Source organism: Tachysurus fulvidraco, chromosome 17 (assembly GCF_022655615.1).
Source record: "Tachysurus fulvidraco isolate hzauxx_2018 chromosome 17, HZAU_PFXX_2.0, whole genome shotgun sequence".
Lineage (NCBI taxonomy): Eukaryota > Metazoa > Chordata > Actinopteri > Siluriformes > Bagridae > Tachysurus > Tachysurus fulvidraco.
This window is the reverse complement of record NC_062534.1, coordinates 18,510,936-18,533,159: the sequence shown is the minus strand read 5'-3', so window position 1 is coordinate 18,533,159 and position 22,224 is coordinate 18,510,936. Positions and strand designations below refer to the sequence as shown.

Sequence of the window (22,224 nt, the reverse complement as noted above, 5' to 3'; positions counted from 1 at the left end):
CCACATGATAAACACTAATATAAACTTATTTAACGAATTTCAATGTGTAATATTCCTATACGTTTAACAGGGCACTGACCACGCGATGGCGCTGTCAAGTAAAACTGAACAAGACTTTTTACCATCCTAATGACTGAATTGTGACAGAGAGCCACATGAAAGGCTTTTGACGAAATTTCCACTAAGAGACAAGAAAAGTACCGACGCGTTTTGAGAGGTGTAAAACTTTCCTTTAGATGTCCCCCTCTCTATCGCTCTCTCTCTCTCTCTCTCTCTCTCTCTCTCTCTCACACACACACACACACACACACACACACACACACACACACACACACACACACACACACACACACACACACACACACACACACACTTGTGGTGAGAGATGGCTGATTCCGGAGTGGTTACTCAACGTGCGTCTAACATGACAGAAAAGCAGAAGGGCAGTGGCAGTGGAAAAACGATGAGCTAACGGTTTTATGTCACCATGCAAAAAAGTATTCGCTTTTATTTTCGGTTAGAAACCTCATGGCTTAGACGTTTAAAATGAAATAAACTGTAAAGTACATAAAGGATCTACTATATTATACTTGGAACCAACAGACACCTGGTGAGATGAACAATATGGACGCAAACTTTACGGAAACGTTAGAAGAGTTTATGGAAAGCGCACTTGTTACTTGGGTAAGTTAAACATTGAGTAACAGTTAAAAAAAATGAATAAGATTAAGTAAAGAGTCCGATAAAAGTATTTATGTAATTTTTTATATGTTCTTCATATTTTTTCCTTACCTTACCTTACCCTACACACACACACACACACACACACACACACACACACACACACACACACACACACACACACACACACATTTTTATGCAATAACATACATCCTGCTCCTCCTTCTACTCTTTATTTGATAAATTATTGATAGTATAATAGTAATCAGTTATATTATAATAGCATGCAAGTAATACATTTTTTTTATTTTTTATTTTACCAAAGGTGCATCTCTTTGACGACATGGCTGGTGATGAAGGCCAGGACTATATGGAAGTGAACTCCAACTCCCATAATGCACTAAGGGGGTACCTGCGCCTCACCAATGGAGTCTACCTCAATGAAGTCATGAGAATCATGTAAGATGTATAGTCACACTAATACTGATCAAAAATAAAAATAACACCACGTTCGTCATTAGCACTAACCTTTATCAATGTGGATTCCCCAGTGATTCTAATCCAAAGGTAGAGCAGATTTATCATAATGTGGATGATGATAAGATTCGCCGAGTTCAAAACTTCTCCATCCTCAACCGGCACCTCAGGTCTTATTATCAGGTACCAGATTTGAGAGTACTTACAGACAGAAGAACTTTATAGAAGAAATTCCTAAACTTGGGATGATTGCGCCATTTTGTATGTTATTTTGTTTGACATTTTGTAATGTATGAGTTAAAAATACATAGGATTTACTAGTTCATATGATTTAAAAGGAATGTTAGTACTTAGTTAGAAAATTACATATATAATGATATATATATATATATATATATATATATATATATATATATATATATATATATATATATATATATCATTCTCTTCTGTATTATGTGTTCATTTGTGTATATTAAACATGGTGAATTAGTTGAGAGGTCAGTTTGTTCTAGGATGCATTTAAGATGTAGTTGAACACAAAACAACAAATGGTTGTTATATTTTTTTTACTTGGTTTGCAAGTTGTTTCACTTCTTGTTTCAGGTTTTGTTAAAGCAAGAGCAAAATCAAAATATTTCACAGTTATTTTGAAGGAAATAGTCTTTTTTCACCCATTCGTATTCTCCCCGTTTTTGCTGCCTTCTGTTTCACTTTTTCAAGAATTTTGCAGCACACTTAGCTTTAACACTTAAAGTTTGTTTGTTAATTCTGCACAGGCAAAAGCTTTAAAACTGCACGAGAAGCAGTAGAGCTTCCTCTAAATGAACGTTTAACCACATGGCCATATTAGTCATCACACACTGCAGTATATTCGTCTATCCAGATTCTATGCCACTGAATCTGCACAGGGTTATAGGGAACCTGGAGCCTGGATAGTGACTTGGGGCAGGTATACTATGGACAAATTAGAGATGACAATCAGCGTATATCACATGTTGTAAGAGGCAAATTTTGCTAGCCTCTGTGCAGTATGTTATTATGGCATATCTAAATGCACTGTTGTTCTGTCGATTGACCCTTAATGTTCTTTCAACAGTGCAGTCTCCAAATTTTTGTGTAAATGTTAAAAGGCCAGGGGGACACTTGGCCCAAAAAGCAGAGTGATGTATTGAAGTGCACATTTTTTAATCAATCACAGATTAACATCTATTGGCATCTATTGGACATGATTGTAAGCATTCTTTTGAGTCCTGTTCTTCATGCTGCATGCCCTGGAAAACTGGGATGGGATGCCAATAGGCACCGACCAGCTTTTTTAAGAGATGGGAGAAATCAGGACTGGTAACCCAAGTGGACAAAGAGGAGAATATGCAAAACACCATACTGGCAATAACCTGAGCTCAGGATCAAACCTTCAACCCTGGGCCATGAGGCAATAACAGAACCTGTCACACTATTGTCACATATGGAAAAGTTACCATCCTCTTGACCTGTTGAGTCTATACTTTAGACATTTGATCAGAGTAGATATGGAGTTTCCGGGAATGCTGTAATTTCTATGGAAGTACGATCTACATTGAGCATACTAGCTACAGTGTGCACATGGTGTAGGATATATCAGGAAACCACTTTCAGTATCATAACCAAAATATATTTGGGTGGGTGCAACTGTATATCACAGGATTTCCAAAATGTAAACTGTGCATGAACCATTGGCTAACACCAAGTTATCTTAAAAAAAACAAACAAAAAAAACAAAAAAAAAACCCGAAACAGCAAGCTTAGGTTCTCTAAACTCTAAAACAAATATTTGGTTAAACTAATTTAATTGGTCTTTAAGACTATCAAAAGCTTGGTGGTAAAGCTGGTTTTACTGCCCAGTTTCTTTATGCTGGTCTAAGTCGATTTCATTGTAGAGTTGATTACTTGAGCTGTAGTGCTTTTGTCATGCCTCTTCTAGATGACAGACGTACTGTATGACTATATCTGACAATCATACTACTTATGTCACAAAGAAAGAGCCAGCACTGTAATATTATTATAGTATATTTATATCCCAGCCATAGTGTGGCATTGATAGATTAGTTTTGTTTCTCTCTGTTTTGTTTCTATGTATATTTTTAGGAAAATCTTCAGCAACTGGTTTTAATGCCTCTTCCCAATGTAGCAATTTTGGGCCGAGATCCTCTCACTGGTAAGCTAACGCCTTTCAATTATTCTAGTTATGGACTGTGGCTATTTTTTCACATTTAGATTTCACTAAATGTTAGAAATAATATGTAAGTAATAGTATGGTGTAGCAAATAATACATAAGTAATAAAATTGCATACATATATTTCAGTGAAAAGAATTTTCTATATGTTTTTTATACTTATTTGAATTCTGGTCAACAGAGGGAGCTCTGGAGGAGCTAAGAAGGTTGTTGCTGCTGTTATTGGGATGTGCAGTTCAGGTAAATTTTCTTTCTGCATTTCACATCCACATATAAACAGACACTAAAATGATTTTCTAGTTAACTTATGGGTAGAAACAAATAAACTGATCAGAGCATGTCTTTGTGTTTTATTCTGGCCAGTGTGAGACGAAGCAAACGTTTATTCAGCAGATCCAGTCACTTAACATCGAGACTCAGGCAGAACTTGCTCTTTGTATACAGGAGGTCAGTCTTCCATAACACCAGATTTTATCATGCCAGAGCCCATATTTTTTGCACGCTTGTTAAGCATACAACTTATCAGGTAAAGGGAAATATTGACCTGTTTATACCTGAATAATGTTCCACCTATGGAAACATATACAAACACTGTTTTCGTGTCTAAAATAAATTCAGAACACTGTAAATAATCCAGTTCCAGTGTTAAGATATGTGATGTAATGATGTAAACATATCCATCTATCTATCTATCTATCTATCTATCTATCTATCTATCTATCTATCTATCTATCTATCTATCTATCTATCTATCTATCTATCGACCTACCTACCTACCTACCTACCTACCTACCTACCTACCTACCTATCGGGATGTTTTATATTGCATTAAACTGATTTGCTCCAGGTGACTCAGGACCCAAGCTCAGTCCTGCCACTGCAATATGGAGAGGTGTGTGCACTGGACGGGCTGGAATTACAGGCACTGCTTTGTTCCCTTGCTCGACAGATCCAGAGCCTCCTGGCTCAGAGAGACACACATCTAGAGGTGATAGGAAAAAACCTTGCCTTTTCCAAGATCTAATTTAATCTTCATTAGGACAGATTGTCTGGCACAGACTAGTCTTAATTTCACATGCACAAGACAATGTAATTTAGGTCAAGACAACTTGTAAATCCCTTGTGCATACATTGAAATAAAGTTAAGGGTCTCAGCACTGTTCAGGATGGCACACTTAACTAATTCTAAAAGTCTTAGGCTTGCATTAAAGCCTTCAAATTTGCCAGAGAAAGTAGAGATGCAGCTGTTTTCATTCACTTGTGATATGTACATGTTGATATGTTTGAAGAATTTACTAGAGAGTGGATACCCAACTAAATCTGTCATTGACACAATCATGTCATGGATTCATAACCATGGAGTTGTAACCAGTAAACATTCAGAAATCAGGAATTCACTGAACCCTGTCAATTTCACCATTCTGCAGTGATTGTTTTTTGTGTAAAGATTGCTAAAACACTCTAGTCTAGTTTGAACATGAATTTTCTATCGTTATAAAGAAAAACAACTGTGTTTTGTGTGTTTGTGTGTCTGCCAACTTTCATTATCTCATTTGAGCAGCACTAAACACAACAGCACATGGTTTTGCAGAAGGAGAATATCTTTCCAATTATTAGAATAACAATAGGCATACTCACTGACCGTCTTTGTCTCACTGTGTGATTTTCAGAGAATTGCAGAGCTGAGTCTGCAATGTGAGTCAGTTTCATCCCCCACAGCACCCCCTACGGGCATCTGGCAAAATGCTCCAGAGGGACTGTCCATCCAACTGGCAGATAGCAAAGCTAAACAACGAAGACTCAGACAGGAACTGTGAGTGTATCAGTGTGTATGGATGTGTGCAAGTTTAAGGTCTTTAAACATATTTATTTTATGCTTAGTTGGTGTGTGAAAGAGTTCATGAGTTACTAAGCCGTACCAGATCAAAAAAAGAAATAAAAAAAATCAATGTTGTGTAGTAACATCTCTGAATTGTTCTCAGGGAGGATAAAGAAGATCAATTAATTGACTACAAACGAGAAATACAAACTATGGAAGAGGAACTTAAGAAACTACAGTGTGAGGTACTTAAGAACTAGCAAAACTAACAGAAACACTACTTTTGTCATTTTTTTATGTTTTCAGCAGTTACTCATATAAAGCTATTCATATAAAGCTGTCTTGAAGTTAATAAGAAAAAACTCCTAAAACTTCTGGTTACTGCTTTACTACTGACTTTTTAACCCAGTCTGTTTTTCACTGTGTGTGTGGGGCCAGAACCGAGCACTGCAGGGCGAAGTTCGTGTCAGTCGGAATCTGCGAGACGAAGTGGACTGTATTCGTGAGCGTGCAAACAGAGCAGAGCAGCTACAGATGGAGCTTAAGACTTGTACACATCGTCTGCGTAGCATGGAGCTGTACCGCACTCAACTGAAGGTAAACTTATCAACACCCAACACGTTGAACAAAGATCATAAAGGCTGAAAATACGCATTACAAAAGGTAGGGCTTCGAAATAATGGCATCTTGTCATCTAAGGGACCATTACAAAATTGGGGATGATTGCAGGTTGATAAAAAAAAAAATGTAGTTACCCACAATAACTTTTGGCAGCAGCTGTCCAACACTAAACTTGCTGCACTTTTTATGAGTCATTTGGCCTGAGCCATCTGTGTCCTCTGGCCAATTTGCTCCACACTTGCCAGAAAACATCAAATTTTTCATCATTCTTAATCCATACTGCTCCTGAGAAACACATTAAAGTGTGTTGAAGTCATTCATTTTATTGCCTGTTTAAATCTACTTACTATGAAAAGTACTTAGCAATTAAATATTTGTTTTTATGTAATTTTTTATTAAGTTTCAGAAAAAGGTCTGGTTTCTGTTCATTTTTCTACATTGGAAAAAAGATTTTCTTGAAATTCCTGGTTTCAAACAAGAATTTCCGGTGTACCGTTAGTTTTAGGTAAGATAACCCACTTCGTTTAATAGCTACTGGAACATCAAGATTTTTGTCAAGATTTATTACAGTCCAAATAGGAGGGATTAGAGGAGATCAGTAACCATATGAGTAACAGCACAAAGGTAAAAGACTCATTTTGTCTGTGGCTTTCGCTTAACATTAGCTTGCCATTATATCAACATGCATATCAGTGTGCTAGGTAGCCTATGTTGAAAATTATGAATTGTGGGGTTTAAGGTTTAAGGGTTGGAAAAATTACACTGATCTCCATTTCATTAATTCTGAAAACTTTCTGGAGGTATTTTAGGTGGCTCAATATAACATAAAATTTCTTATGGAATAACTAGGCCATTTTTAAAATACATAAAGTCTAGGTATTACCTGAATTGGGACACTTGTGAGTTTTCTTGACTTTATTTAACCAAGAAGAACATGCAAAATTATTTTCAGCTCTTGTCTAATCGATGCTTATCCGGTAGCTTATACGGGACTTTCAGGTAGCTAGTGTAATTATGCCTCTATAATGTCCCCTACAGGAGCAGCAGCAGTACTGTGCTTCACTGCAGGAGAACAAGGCCCTGCTGGAGGAGCAACTTGATGACGCACGGGCACGATGCTCTGCCCTACGGGAACTGGAAAAAGACAATCTTTTGCTCAGGCAGAAACTCATGGACATGGAGGCGGTACGAGAGTGCCACGGATCTTTTTAATCAGATGTTTACTGAATAGAAATGTTAAATATAGTAATGAATAAGTGCCACCCATAATGAATAGCTTCAGTAGGAAGGAGGAAGTTGTGTGTGTGGGGTGTGGGTGTGGAGAGGCAGAGGGTCGACGAGGGGGGTGTTTGTGTATGTATAAGGGTCTGTATATGTGTGTGTCTGTGTGTAGGAGCGGGATGTGGAGAGGCAGAGGGTCGATGTGGGGGGTGTTTTTGTATGTATAAGGGTCTGTATATGTGTGTCTGTGTGTAGGAGCGGGATGTGGAGAGGCAGAGGGTTGATGAGATGCTGGAGATGAATATGAGTCTGCAGATGGATCTAAAGCACCCATCTCATTCTGTGGATGTCACGCAGAGAGTGACTCATCCTCGTGTACTCTACTCTGAGTTGGAATCTGATGAAGAGTTTCAGGAACCCAAAACCCCTGAAGATCATGGTGACTATATCACACATGGCACTTGACCACTCTGACACTTTCTGATCTAATACCATGACTTTTTTTAGTACAGTACCATGACTGATTTAGTACAAAATTTTTGTTCATTGTTTTTTTCTTAATCTTTATTCCTTGCCTGTAATTCTACTCAGAAATGGACCTGAAGCCACTGAGTGTGGAGGTAAACGAGGCATCCTCACTAAGGCTTCTGGGAGCTGAGAACGAAAATGCTGAACTGAGGAGACGACTGGAGCACCTGCAAGCCGAGCAAGAGGTTAGGTGTCAAATGGCAGGCTTTGCTCAAATTAATGCAATAAAAAGATTTTATGATTTGCAAATCTATAGTTACTTGAATATAATCTGAATTTTTAAAATTTACATCAATCAAACCTTTTATGAATATCAACGATCAACTCACATGTTATCAAATTTCATATACAATAATGGGATTAATGATTCATAAAAATATAATCAGCAGTGTATTCATGCATGATTAATTTTGCCAAGAATGTAACTCCATAGCATCTTTTCTATTTAAAACCTCAGCACCAGTTTGTCTATTTGACAGACATTTGAATTACAAATATTTAATTACAGAGCATGCTATAATTGCAGGTTGTCAGCAGTCATTTGCCTCCAGATGACAGTGTCACGATTAAACACTAAGCCATGAATACCAAAGACCTCTTACATATAATTTAGAACATTTGCAAAAAAGTAAGATTGGATGATCGGATTAAACTTTAATTTAAGAACATCTTTTTTTTTTTTGTTCAGGCAAAATGTTTGACCAGTATATTAATTAGATTCACACCCACCGACTAAGAAAAGTCTGACAGTGTTAATGTACAAGTGTGAATCTTCATTGTGATGGATAATGAAGTAAGAGATATTTGCCATTTTGATCTGAGCTGGCAAATATTTTTTCATGGACAGTTACCAACAATTTTTTTTGTGTATATCAGATGAGTTTGCTGAACTACTAAAGGCTTTAGAAGGAAAATGCTGCTGATTAAGCCGATGCTTCCAATTTGACCACTAACCCTGGTTTCCTCATTCTGTTGGTGATAATAAGATGCTTAACTTGTGTTGCTTAGGCTCTGCAGACCAACTCTCCTGAGGTGACAGAGGCTCTTCAGAGACAGACAGACAGACTCAAACAACTGGAAGAAGAGCACCAGAATACCCTCAGAGAGGTAAGACACTTCACATGCACACACTCAACAAACAATAAACAGAAAGCCCACACTACAGAGTTTGTTTTCAGTTTGTTTGATCTGCTGCTTTTAGGCTTCGGTTTCAGTTTTTTTTAAATCTATTTTTTCCTTCCATCTGTCAGTTTCAGAACCTGAAGAATGAAAATACCAGTCTAAAGAGAAACCTTGAAGAGCTGGAGAAAACCAGACTCCAAGAAAAGCAGGAGAGGTCAGCTGGAGAGGTGGAGAGAGAGATCCCGAGAGGGGAGTGTGAAGGAAAAGACATGGGAAAAGAGGAGGCAGACAAAAGACAGAAGAGAAAGGAAGAGATGATGAGAGCACAGAGGGAAGATGGAGAAGGAGAGGAAGTCCTCCTAAAAGAGAGAAAAGAAGAGACTAATAATGATATAGAGAGAAAAGAAAGAGGCGAGGCAGAAGGAGAGAAATGGACAGGGACAGGAAAAAATAAAATTGAACACATGAGACCAGAGGAGGAAAGCAGATCAGATGATCAGATATCCATACAAAAAGGAAACCAAGAAGAAGAAGTGAGAAAGATGGAGGTGGAGGTGGATAAGCTCCACAGGGAGATCTATGCGCTATCCACTCAGCTTCAGCAGGCAGTTGAGGAGGCAGATCAGCAAGCAAAACTAGTGCAAGAGCTGCAATCCAAACTGGGAGAGCAGACTAAGAAGTCTCGGGAGACGGAGCAGAAATTGGCTCTTCTGGAAGTTGAGAGCCAGAGATTGAGGAAAACAGCTGAGAGCCTGACTGAGGCCAGGAAACAAATAGAGGTATCACAAACTTTAAGACAAAAGAGTATTAATTATGTCCATACTTGACTAAATGTGCTGGGCAGAGAATCATAAAAAATCAGGCTTAAACATTGTTGACGGCAGTACTAGGATGAATTTTGAAGCTCTAAAAGTTTATCTAAAGTGTAAAGATGAACAGCTGAGAGAGCTGGACAGACTAAAGCAATAAAGCAACAAAGCACTGCTGCATCACTTTCTTTAGGTATTTGAAGAAACTAAGAGTTTCTAAGAAAACTAAGAGAAGCTAAGAGCTGAATCCCAATGGCACCACTATCACAAGGTAGCTGGACGGCATTGTGGGAAAGCTAGTCTAATGTAAATAGACCGACTTGTTGAAAGAGATTTAAGTTAAAAAATATATTCCCAAATTTTAGATGCCGTCGAAGATCACAAGAATGATTTGAATATTTTTCAAAAGTTGCATACTTGTGTTTTTTTGTTAGATTTTGCAGTGTGAATCCATGCACCAGGAGGAGGAACTGATGCATCTGCGCAGTCAGGCAGAGCTGCAGAAGATGGAGGCTGCACTTATTCCTCAGCTAGAGGGAGAAAGAGCTGCACTGGAGAGGGAGAGAGAAACCCTCAAAGCAACCATAGATTCTCTTCGAGCCTCAGTGCGCAAGGTAGGGCTGCACACCAATAAAACTTCATTGTAGAGCTGTAAAACCTGAGTTTATTAGCTTCATTTATATCTGATTGTAGATCGATATAAATATTAAAGGTAGATTAGATGAGTAAAAATGAAGTTGTTTATTGAGGGATTATTAAACACGTATTTTATAAAATAAAATAAAATTTTATGTAAACACTGTTTATTTAATAAACAGTATTTATTTATTCTCAAAATCATTTTTATTGTGAAATATATATAATATTTAGAGTGATCTTGTTGAGTTCTATCATTTCTTGATATTTAAAGGGTGATCAGCTTGAGTTGACCAATCAAACTCTGAAGGCGGAGCTTGAGCGTTTAGGACGGAACTTGGACTCTGCCCGTCGACGAGAGGAGGAGCTAGAAGTTGAGTTGAAGGAGTCTGGCCTAGAGATCGAATCTCTAGGCAAGAGGCAGGATGAGGCCATGCTGGAGGTTGCACGACTGGAGCAGGAGAAGGAGGTGTGTCAATCTGAGCTGGACAGTCAACGGCGTGAGCAGAGACAGAAAGAGCGTGAGATGGCCAGACTCCGGCAGCAGCTGGAGAGCACCGCTTCGGCCCTGGAACACGGCAATCAGAGGGCCTGCAGCCTGGAGCTCCAGAACAGGTTCAGACCCTGATTACTGTAGCACGACTATTACTACTGATACTAATAATAATAATAATCAATGAAATTCAGATATACTTAAGTAAAGATGTCCACAAAGATTAAGTCTGAGACCCATTTAACTGTATAATAAATTCAATAGCTTTCCTAAGCACAGATTCATTTGTATGAATACACCAGCCTTTATAAATTTTATGAGTTAACTGCGCATTTTAAGATCACTCAAAAACAATCAAGAAGAACATTCCCCCCCCAATAAAAATGGTACAAATGGTACATAAAATGATATATATTTATTAGGGATGTCACAGAAAAAATGATGTAAGGGAAAAAATGGTGTAAGGACTAAGACCAAGAACAAACCGGCATACAAGTCAAATCCTATAAAGTCAAATTCCACACTAATAGTTATAATTTACATTTACAGCATTTGGCAGACGCCCTTTTCCAGTGTGACGTACATAAGTGCTTAAATCTCTAACATTGGATACATTAATGCTCACTAGGTTACATACTTAAGATACCATGAGTTTAAAATATTGTTCAAAGTTACAATGAAAAAGTGTCAAAGGTTGTTTTTTAAAATTTTTTATTTATTTATTATATAAATGCAAAAGATAGGGAAAGAAGTGCTAGTTGAAGTGTTTCCTGAATAAGTAGGTCTTCAACCGCTGTTTGAAAATAGCCAGGGACTCTAGGGGAAGTTCATTCCACCACCTTGGTGCCAGAATAATAATTATAATAAGACAGTGACTAACTTAACTGTTTGCTTTGCGGTTGCAATCAGTGCAAACAATTTCCTACAGCTTTTAAAAAAAGGCTTCTAGACACTTAATTAAAATGTAGACACTATATTCAATTCAATTCAATTCAAGTTTATTTGTATAGCGCTTTTTTACAATAGACATTGTCTCAAAGCAGCTTTACAGAGCATAGAGCAGAAGGTGAGTTTTTAATCTACATTTAAACTGGGAAAGTGTGTCTGAGCCCCGAACACTATCAGGAAGACAATTCCAAAGTTTGGGAGCTAAATAAGAAAACGCTCTACCGCCTTAAGTAGACTTAGAGATTCTGGGAACTACCAGAAGTCCTGAGTTTTGTGATCTCAGAGAGCGCAAAGGATTGTAACATGTTAGAAGACTAGTTAGATACATGGGAGCTAAACCATTAAGAGCCTTGTATGTAAGTAGAAGCAGTTTGTAATCAATTCTAAACTTAACAGGTAGCCAGTGTAGAGATGATAAAATTGGGGTTATATGGTCATACTTTCTTGTTCTAGTGAGAACTCTGGCAGCTGCTTTTTGGACTAACTGTAGCCTATTTATTAAAGATGCAGGACAACCACCTAGTAATGCATTACAATAGTCGGGTCTAGAGGTCATGAATGCATGAACTAGCTTCGCATCATCAGAGACAGACAGGATGTTTCTCAGCTTGGCAATATTTCTAAGGTGGAAGAAGGCTGTTTTGGTAGTATGGGCGATATGGTTTTTAAAAGACAAGTTGCTGTCTAATATAACTGTTGAGCTACTAGTAACAGTACATCCTTCTAAAATAAAGGTTTAGATGCACACTTTATTATAGGTTGCTATACTAGACATTGTTTAAAAATGAAAGAAAGAAGGCTTATGCTTATATTTATTTGTTCATTAATTTATTTTGTAGTCCAAATGACCCCCATCCTAGCCATAACGAAGTCTCTCAGCTCTGACTCATTAACCATAAGTTTAAGATATAAGGGTTGAGTAGGTTACAGGGAATGGCTTGTTTTCAAGTAATTATAGTTTGTCTCACAGGTAGCAAAGGGCTCTAAAACCACAAACTGCTGTAACTGCTGTGCTCATTAAGCGGTTTTACGCATAAGGCTTTAGGGCAGCATTGTATTGCCGAAACACAGACTCAAGTTTCTCACCCCATGTTTCTGTAGACGGGTGTGTCAGGAACTTTCCCAGCTCAAAGAGACCTGCATCCAACTAGAGGAACTGAAGAAGGAGAACACACAACTGAATGCACTAATTGCAGAGAACAGCACACAGCTCACCTCTTTAACACAGGTGCCATCAAAAACTATTTCTCATTATAAATATTTTATTCAATTTTGTGGTGAAAGTATGTTTTGCTATGGATGTCCAAATAGAATTTTTTAATTTCTCTTATTTATTTTCCTTTTTAGGAGTTAACCAATGAGAGAGTACAGTCCCAGACGTTGAGCACTCAGGTTGCTGAGTTAAACCAGTTAATTGAAGAATTCGAAGGCAAGCTTAAACTGGCCACCTCACAATTTGCACAGCTGCAAGCTGAGCATTCCAGAGTAGTGTCAGAGACCACTGCATCTCTTTGCAATTCGGGCACTGGGAGGAAAGATGATTCCAGTCAAAGTCCAAAGCAGAGAGAAAGAACAGATATCAGCTCTGAGGATCCGGTCAGAGCCATCGAGTCATCCTCCGAAGATAAAAAAGCAGAGAGTGCTGAAATCAACAGTAAGGGCCAACATCCTGACAGCGAGAAGCTGATACATTTAGAGAAAAAGGTTTGTTTATGTTTGTGCCTACGATTGCTTTTACATTAATGAACAGTAATAATACTATATATATACATATATATATATATATATATATATATATATATATATATATATATATATATATATATATGTATATGTATATATAGTATTATTACTGGGTTAGGGTTAGGGAAAGCAATCTCTCTCTCATATATATATATATATATATATATATATATATATATATATATATATATATATATATATATATATATATATATATATGAGAGAGAGAGAGACCGAGAGAGAGGTTATCCAGTTAACTAATGATGTTTTTCATAACTGCCTATCTATAAAGTTCAACATAACAACATAAAATCATTTTATGACTGCCCTGCTGATGTGCCGTAACCCCTGTCATTGTGTTATGTCCCAGGTTGTAGTGCTGCAGGAGGAACGAGAGGTGTTGCTATCACAATTGTCTCAGTCACAAACAGCCTGCACTCAGCTGCGAGAACAGTTGGACACACTGCAACGTCAGTCCATCAGCCTGCAGGAGAGCTGCTCTAAACTGCAGGAGCTCAACACCAAACTACAGGTACTTGTGTGTGTTTGTGTAATTAATAGTGTTTTAAAGATTTTTTCCTGTGATGCCAAGCATACTCTCATAGTTATCAGTGTGGTTGTAATCATGTCCCCATCACGTCTCCATCATATCCTTAATATGTCTTCATCAAATTCCCATCAAGTCCCCAACATGTCTAAAACACCCAATACATCAACGTTAAGTTCCCATTACAACCTTATTACGCTTCCCTCACATTGCCCTGACATCCTCATCATGTCCCTGTCACTTCTTAACATGAATCTAATAGGTAGAGAAAAGCTGAATTTGATGTCACCCCTAAATTAAGCCCAGACTGGAATTTTTTATTCCAAATCATTTCTATAATATATTATAATTGTAGTTAAACAGCAAAGTATTTATACAGTATGTCCTCGATTTGTCCTTGGTTTTACGTCACAGTTGTTGTCATGTATCACCTCTCCTTCACATCCATGTCACATCTTCATCGCTTTCCTAATTGGCATCCACTAGCAGAAAATATCACACAATGAGATTTCTTTGGATATAAAATTATTTTCTAAAAAAAAAAAAAAAGAAGAAAAGAAAAGCAAATCGAATTATGCTGTCTGTGGAAAGTAATGGGCCTTAACACCAACCTTAAAATTGATTCATAATTTTATCCCTGTACATTCAGCATGACCTAATTTTATAAAGTGCTTGTTGAGCTCTGGATATGTAAAAAGTGTGATGAATGGATTGTAATGATGGAACAACTTACCAATTTGTGAACCCATTCAAATGAACAATTTTAGAATAAACATCACAGTTTTGTAAGATAACAGTTTTGGAATTGAGATGGCACATAACAAATTGTTTTGTTCCTTAGAAGCTTAGATGTTGTGGAGTTTTTTTTGTTTTTTTTTAGCAGAAATGATAAAGCATTAAAGTGAGCACACACACACACACACACACACACACACACACACACACACACACACACACACACACACACACACATATATATATATATTTGAATTACAGCCTACACTCCTGTCAAAGCTTCTGTTATTGAAAGTTAATCAAAATGAATGAATCAGATCTGAGAATTCAGAAGAACTGTGGTAAAACTATAAGTACTATTCTCTTGGCCTCCGTTCATCTTTCTTTACTTAGGTGGAGCAGGCTTCTCTAAGCTCCCAGAATGCCTCATTGTTGGCACAGCGTAGAGAGATTGAGGTGCGCTGTGCCAGTCTAGAGGCTGAGTCTAAGGTGTGGCAGAAAGAGAAAGAAGAGTCAGCAGTGCGTTGTGAATCATTGAGAAGTGACCATGAGAGGCTGACAGCTTTACAGCAGAGGCAGGAGGCAGAACTGGAAGAACTACTGGCCAAGCACAGTCAGCTAAAGAGCAGCGGTCGAGCTGTAGAGGCTCAGTACAGAGAACTGGAGGCCAGGTAAGGTTCACAACGCTATGGGGAAATGTTCTGGGAGCCTTACACAAACATCCCCCTAAAATGTCAACTCAAGGTCATAAAGGAATCTTTAGTGCTCAACTCAGGAGCATTATTGAGGTCAGGGGATGATGTTAGGTGTGGAGGCCTATGCTGCAGTAGTGTTTCAGCTCCTACCATAGGTGTTCAATGGGGTTGAGTTAGAATCAGTGTTATGCAGGACACTCGAGTTCTTCCACTCCTCCCTTGGCAAACCATACAATCATGGAGATGGCTTTGAGCACAGGGATGTTGTCATGTCATGCTCTATGTTTAGGCCTCTTAGTTTCAGTGAAGGGAAACTGTATTGCTTACAAAGTCATTCTAGACAACTGTGTTCTTCCAAATCTGTGGCAACATTTTGGGGAAGCCCCAGATATGAGTGTGATGATTACAAATGGCACACTATATAGTTTAAATTGAAAAAAGCACGACTTGAAAATGTATTCTTTTAACATGGAAAATTGAACACAACCAATATTATTATAAGAAATGTACATTTGGATGTATATACTATAGATACAAGGTGTATCACTAACGAAAGGTATCATTTTTCTTTTTCAAAACTCTGAGGTTACTAATCTTTGCCCAGATATCACCTAAACTGTTCAGTAATTTTTTTTCTGCTCTCTGTTTGACCAAAAACATTAACCTTTTAATTGTTTTGTTTTAAAATCTGTTTTTAGTAAATGGAAAGAACAAAATACATTAAGTTACCTGACATTTATGTTACTGTGCCAGTTGTAACTGATAAAGGTTTCTATATAACCTTTTATGTAGCACATTATTCAAATTTCATGTTCATTATACATTATATATGTCCGCATTTGCTGAGAAACTGTCACACAATATCCACTGATACAGGTACAGGCTCAGAATCATAAGTTCCAATGTGTGGAAACTGAAGTTGCTTTTATAAGGTATTATAATTCAATGAGTTTCATTTTTGCACCATTTATCTCCAGACATAAAGAGCTGATGGAAAGCAAAGCTAAGCTGGAGGAAGCTGAGAAAGAAATACAAGCAGAGAGAGAGAGAATGGAGAGGACCATTCAGGAGCAGGTCGACAGAGAGAAAGAGCTGGAATGGCTGAAAATGGAGAACGAGAGGCAAGTTTGAAAATACTGTTATTAAATTATCAGGATTAGATATAACAGGAAGTGATGCAGACACCCACAGAGAAAAACCTAAACCCACATGACTAAGTTAGAGAGATGCACAGTGCAACGTGACTCATGGCAAAGTTTCTATATTTCTGTGTTTGTGCTGCATAGCAACTTAAAACATTTGTACTATAGAAACCTGAGCAGAACAAATGCACATAGAGGTTTTTTAATCAATGGCAGTTTTTTGTTAAAGTTCATGAACAATTTATTAACACAACCTGAGTAATGTTGAAAGATAATGTAAAAAAAAAAAATTGCCCTCTGGTACTAAAATGCTATTTTGCATTTAAAAAAATAATAATTATTTATGAGTTAGGGTGTAGAGAAATAATTCTAATAAAATGTGCCACAGAAAGTTTGATGAATTATTAACTAACCCTATTTTGCTGATTTTCGTTCATACATTTGATTGAAATGCACACTAATAACAAGACCTTGCCGAAGTGGAAAAACTTCTCATTTGACAGATTTGTGGACTGAGTGTACAATCTGTCCGCGAGACTACACGTGTCTTTGAACCTTATTATTGTGGCTTCTTTCTCTTATGCTACTCTGTGTTCAAATCTTTTGAGTTTTCAGCCTGAAGCAGTTCTACCTCAGCCTGACTTAAATGATTTTTCCCTCTATATAATTTAATTCTTTCCGGGAGTCCTGGATATCTGAAGTTTACCAACGACTTTCCATATATTCTCTCCCTATCGCATTCTAGGATAAATAAGGGTATGTTTGATGTGATGTATGTGGTGGTAAGGGAATAGCTGATTCATCATTTGTGCTCACGATGTTTTGATGTTATATGACAGCCAAAAATCGTCAAAGATGCAAAAAAAAAAAAAAAATGCCAAAGATGCAGAATAATTCATATTTTCACAATTTCACTCATTCCTCCCCTGATTTTTGAGTTTTGAGAATTTGAAATGATTGCGGTTGTAAACTAAATAGTGCTAAATCCTAAATGGAAGGATGATTAAAGGCTATCCATTATTTAGTAACATGTATGAGTTATTTAGTTAGGTGATCCTAATTTTGTAATTATATTATTATATTCTATTAAATTACGTTGTTGATGTATGATTCGCAAAACTCTGATTATCCCTTTCAGATAGCAAGGGGACTGAAAGCTTGTCCTACTGCCTGACTGATTCTTAGCTGAATTACCTATAGGTATGTGAACCAGCAGAAGGAGTGGGTCCAGGTGCAGTCGGAGTTAATGGCCCAGGTTTCGGTTCAGCGTTATGAAATGAGCGCGGCCCAGCTAGAGCGAACCAAACTGGAGGGAGAACTCAACAAGCTGAAAGAACAGAACCAGCAACTGGACCTGAACAATGTCCGCCTCAACAGCCAGTACCAGGTCCAAGAAAACCACACACCTCAATCCTGGCAGATGATTACAAATGATATGTGCAAAAAAAACAAAAACAAAACTACAACCCCCCAGAATATTTAGCTGTTTTAACACCCTGGAAGACTTCTTTTTATAAAGTGTTTTAAGTGTTAGTGCCTATTGTAATTAATAGCAGTGACAGTTGTGAAAAAGAAAAACATTATGAATGCCACAATGTTGTGACACTTGAATTATAGCTTGTTAATAACACCAGAACATTATACACGTTATGGTAGTAATTATGCACTTTTTTGATGGAATGTGTGTGTGTGTGTGTGTGTGTGTGTGTGTGTTTGTGTTTGTTTTGCTTTTAGCTTCTTACTCAGTTGAAAGGGAATATGGAGGAGGAGAACAGGCACCTGGTAGATCAGAACCAGTGTCTAGCCAAAGAGAACCGAGCCCTCCTGGAACGCAGCCTGGAGAGCCAAGACCAGCACCACAACCAGCAGAGAGAATACCGGTGTGTACTACAAACACTCCCCCACTCTTCTCTCTGTATTACAGTCTTTATTACTTGCCTTTTTTCCCAAATCATGCATTAAAGTAGCTCTATCATATAGATAGATATAAATAGATTTAGAAACACAATATGCCTCTTCTTTAATGAGCACATAACATCTTGCTCCTTCTTCCTCTCCCTTATTGTCTTCCAGTGATAAACTGAACGAGCTAAACAGAGAGAAGCAGAAATTGGTGGAGAAGATAATGGATCAATATCGGGTTCTGGATCCTAGCATGTCTGCACCCAAACAACCCAAGTCAGTCAGATTTCAAGGAGGATTTTAGAAATCAAATGTACACAGTTTTCCTCCTGCCACAGATGTATTCTATCAGCCAAGACATATGTGCTGTCCAAAGCAGGCTTTAGGTTTTGCACTAGAGCTAGCCAACATGTAATAGAAATCTACCACACCTCTGATTTTTTTCCATAAATATCTCCCTCACATTGCACTCACCTCCTCAGTAATGTACAGTGTAATGTGTAACCTGTATGTAATCTGATGTCTATGTCTGTACACTTTTTACATTTATTTTAATGCATGCTAAAAATGCATCCTCGGTCCTCTAAAGCTGTCCCCTCACTACTCTTCAGCCTTCTGTCTACATTTGTTGTCCATGGCCTTACACATATTTCTTCACCCACCAGGAAGTCTAATTGGATCGCCGACCGTATGAAGAAGCTGATAAAGCCTAAAGGAGGCAGGGAAGGTCGAGCTCAGTTTATCACCATCGGCAGCATGGACATCCTGGAAGAGCCTGGAGACTCTGCGCTGCCCTCCTCCATCACATCATCAGCTTTCAGTAAGAGACAGCAGAGTTAATGCAGTCCAGACCTCGCACAAGGCAGCACACACACCAAACACACAGCTACGGACTCTGTAAAACTCTGTCCTACAAAACCATTACAATAAGAGGCTTGCACTCTAAAGCAGCCTGCTATAATTCTTAATTTTGGACCTCTACCAGAGGTGTTCACTTTAGTTCACCTTAGAGAGCAGTAACTCTTTATAGAGCTTTGGAAGTCTGTTCTGAATGTCCTCACAGGATAAGCAAATATCTCACAGGTTGCCACTAATAATTTGTCAGTGTGGCTGTTAACATTATTTATAATCAGTGTTATAATAATATGAGCTGTAATAAGGCCATCTGTACAGGTCAGGAGCAAGACCCCAAGAGCGCCCTGGGATCTCCATCGACACTGAGGAGAGTGTCTTCTCAGGGAGACACAGATGAGCCATCCAAAGTGATCCTGAGGACAACACGCCGTAAACTGGGCTCCTCCAGACATGTCTGGGGTATAAGGAGCCGGGAGGGAGGCGTGTCCCAATCCTTCAGCCCGGGAGACAATTGCTCACGGCCAATGCGCCGCTTAAACCCGCCATCTAGTGCCTTGTGGGAAAAAGACCAGGACGGGAGTCCAACGCCTAGTGAGGAGGGAAGAGGTGAGAGGGAGAAAGTACTGATGAGAGAGAGAGAGAGAGAGAGAGAGAGAAGCATGAGCAGGTGTGAGAGTAAAAGAGAGAAAGCAGAGCTCATTGCAATGAATTACCTTGGTTACTTTACTCTTGAAGAAGTAAATAATGTAATAAAACAAAAAGAAAAAACTAATTAATTTATTTATTTAAACCTACTTTTAAACAATAATGTAATTAAACTCTATAAAACCATATAACTGGTTACCGAGTTTCATGCATCTAACACAGAAATGTGTAAATACTACAGATGTTACTGCATTTCAATTTAAATGGCCAATACAAATAGGGGATTTTTACCCAAATTTACTACCAGTTAATTAATTAGCGAGTCCCAAAGATGGAATGGCAGATAAAGAAAAAAAATCATTAATTATATATGAGCATATTAAACGACATTAAGACATTTGATGAAGAACCTAGAAATGTCCAAAGCAATCATAAAATCTGTGTGTTTGTCTGTGTGTGTGTGTGTGTGTGTGTGTGTGTGTGTGTGTATGTGTGTGTGTGTTTGTCTGTGTTTGTCTGTGTGTGTGTCTGTGTGTGTGTGTGTCTGTTTAAGGTGAGAGTGACGAGAACATCACTCCTGAACACTCGGACGTTAGTCGTGTCTCCTCTGGAGCTGAAGGTCAGTAGATTAAAATGAGACGCACTGCTGGTCATTAATGTCTTATCTCTCAGACCCAGCCTTCAGAAACTCACCCAAGCAAGACGAGTTCCTGTAATGTAACCACTGGCCTTTTCCTTCTCTTTACCTCAGATGTACATTCCAGTTTTGACAAAAGCCTGGACAAGGAATGACATCGAGATTCAAGCCACTGTGAGACATGTATGATCATATTTCATTTAGTTTTTCAAATTTTTCATTTATATGCTATTTTTATGTAAACTGTTTTATATTTTATAAGCTTGTAATAGTCCATGATAGATATTTGGTAAATGCAACAGAATGGTTTTGCATTGTTATTTAAAACAAATGTACTTTGCATATATACAGCTTGAATAAATTCATTTTTGTATTTTAAATTCATTGTTTTCTGACTTATGGAGGGAGGAGTAATAAAACATTATGACAGTTATATTCCCCTCCATCACCACTCGGTGGCAGCAATGACACTCTGAAGCTGCTGAACATGATGTCCCTGCCAGTAGAATAAACACAAGCAGGTCTCTCACTCTCAAGTGATGCTAACAAGATATTTATGAGTGCAGATTAATTCGGCCTGCATCACACCGCACCAGCTGACGCTGACATTTAGGAAGAGGTGTGGTGGGGTGTTTAGGGGGTGGGGGTGAGGATCTTAAAACATTGAGGGTGCAAGCAAAGAGGGTTTTTTTTTTGACAATCCCTAGCATGAATCATAACTCAAAAATGACAAATGGAGCACTAATACAATTCATGAATTATGCAGTTGTCATGGCGACATTCATCAAAATGCATCAGACCACAGAGCATTTTGTTTATGAAATGATGATATACCATGTCTGACTCTTCACCGACAATCAGGCAGTGTCGTTTTGCTGGCTGCAGTTCACCAACATGTCAGAAATATTCTGCTCAAAAGTTTTAAGCTACTGATTTGTAGGCGTGTGAATAAATAAAGTGCAAGGAAAGGACATAGGACCTTATTGAAAAGAAACTGCATTAGTGTTTCTGCTCCTTTGCCAGAAGGTAGAATAAAATATCAGCAGTAAGTAACAACAGTCGTGTGAAAGATTTGGTCACAAAATCAACCAGACTGTTTGCGGGGTTTTGGCTTTTGCAGAAATGGGGAGAGAGAGAGAGAGAGAGAGAGAGAGAGAGAGAGAGAGAGAGAGAGAGAGAGAGATCGGGAGTCTTTGTGGCTCCAGGGCTGAACCTGAGGGAACAGCGACATGACTGCACACAGTGTGTGATAAGTCTTGACCTCTTGACCTTACACACATTAATTATGAACATATGGTCTCTGAGGATGTGCACTTAAACATGGTCACTAATAATATCCATCTCAACCACTCTCATCTATCCTCTTTCTCTCCCTCTGTTTCACTCTCTCTCTCTCTCCTTCCTCCATCACCAGCTCTTGTCAGCCAGCCTCCCCTCCTCCTCTCCCTCCACCATCTCGCCCCCTAGTGTATTAAAGGCTTTGACGCTCTCAGTAAAAAGCTGATTTATTTTTGTGGATGTATCGATCGGTCGCTGCATTAAAGATTATAATTCATTACCACAGCCCTTTTAATACATTAAACGCTCAAAATAAAAATAAAATAAAACAAAATCCGGATGGGTGAGGGGAGAGCACTCAAGTACTGTCCACGCAAGAGCTCTCTCTCTCTCTCTCTCTCTCTCTCTCTCTCTCTCTCTTTCTTACTTACACACACACACACACACACACACACACACACACACACTCTCTCA

The 22,224-nt window shown here is 38.3% G+C and overlaps 1 protein-coding gene across 3 annotated transcripts; it reads left to right on the top strand.

The window, feature by feature from the left end:
• Positions 1 to 353: 353 nt before the first annotated feature.
• Positions 354 to 20,852, top strand: ccdc88b (coiled-coil domain containing 88B). 3 transcript variants are annotated; one of them, XM_027135575.2, is made up of 30 exons: positions 358 to 497; positions 604 to 684; positions 1,007 to 1,140; positions 1,233 to 1,341; positions 3,286 to 3,355; positions 3,556 to 3,614; positions 3,738 to 3,821; positions 4,222 to 4,362; positions 5,045 to 5,187; positions 5,357 to 5,438; positions 5,632 to 5,790; positions 6,853 to 6,999; positions 7,291 to 7,474; positions 7,627 to 7,748; positions 8,572 to 8,670; positions 8,814 to 9,464; positions 9,929 to 10,108; positions 10,405 to 10,745; positions 12,673 to 12,799; positions 12,919 to 13,275; positions 13,685 to 13,846; positions 14,990 to 15,267; positions 16,269 to 16,412; positions 17,634 to 17,820; positions 18,168 to 18,313; positions 18,507 to 18,611; positions 19,001 to 19,155; positions 19,509 to 19,796; positions 20,389 to 20,454; positions 20,587 to 20,852. In XM_027135575.2, the coding sequence occupies exons 1-30, from the start codon at positions 480 to 482 to the stop codon at positions 20,625 to 20,627; spliced, it is 4,860 nt and encodes a 1,619-aa protein (XP_026991376.2). In that variant the 5' UTR covers positions 358 to 479; the 3' UTR covers positions 20,628 to 20,852. The 3 variants fall into 3 exon arrangements, with proteins under 3 accessions (XP_047658326.1, XP_026991376.2, XP_026991377.2); XM_027135576.2 differs by having other exon boundaries at positions 368 to 684; XM_047802370.1 differs by lacking the exons at positions 18,168 to 18,313; positions 18,507 to 18,611; positions 19,001 to 19,155; ... (1 more) ...; positions 20,389 to 20,454; positions 20,587 to 20,852 and having other exon boundaries at positions 354 to 497; positions 17,572 to 17,705.
• The last annotated feature ends 1,372 nt before the right edge of the window (positions 20,853 to 22,224 follow it).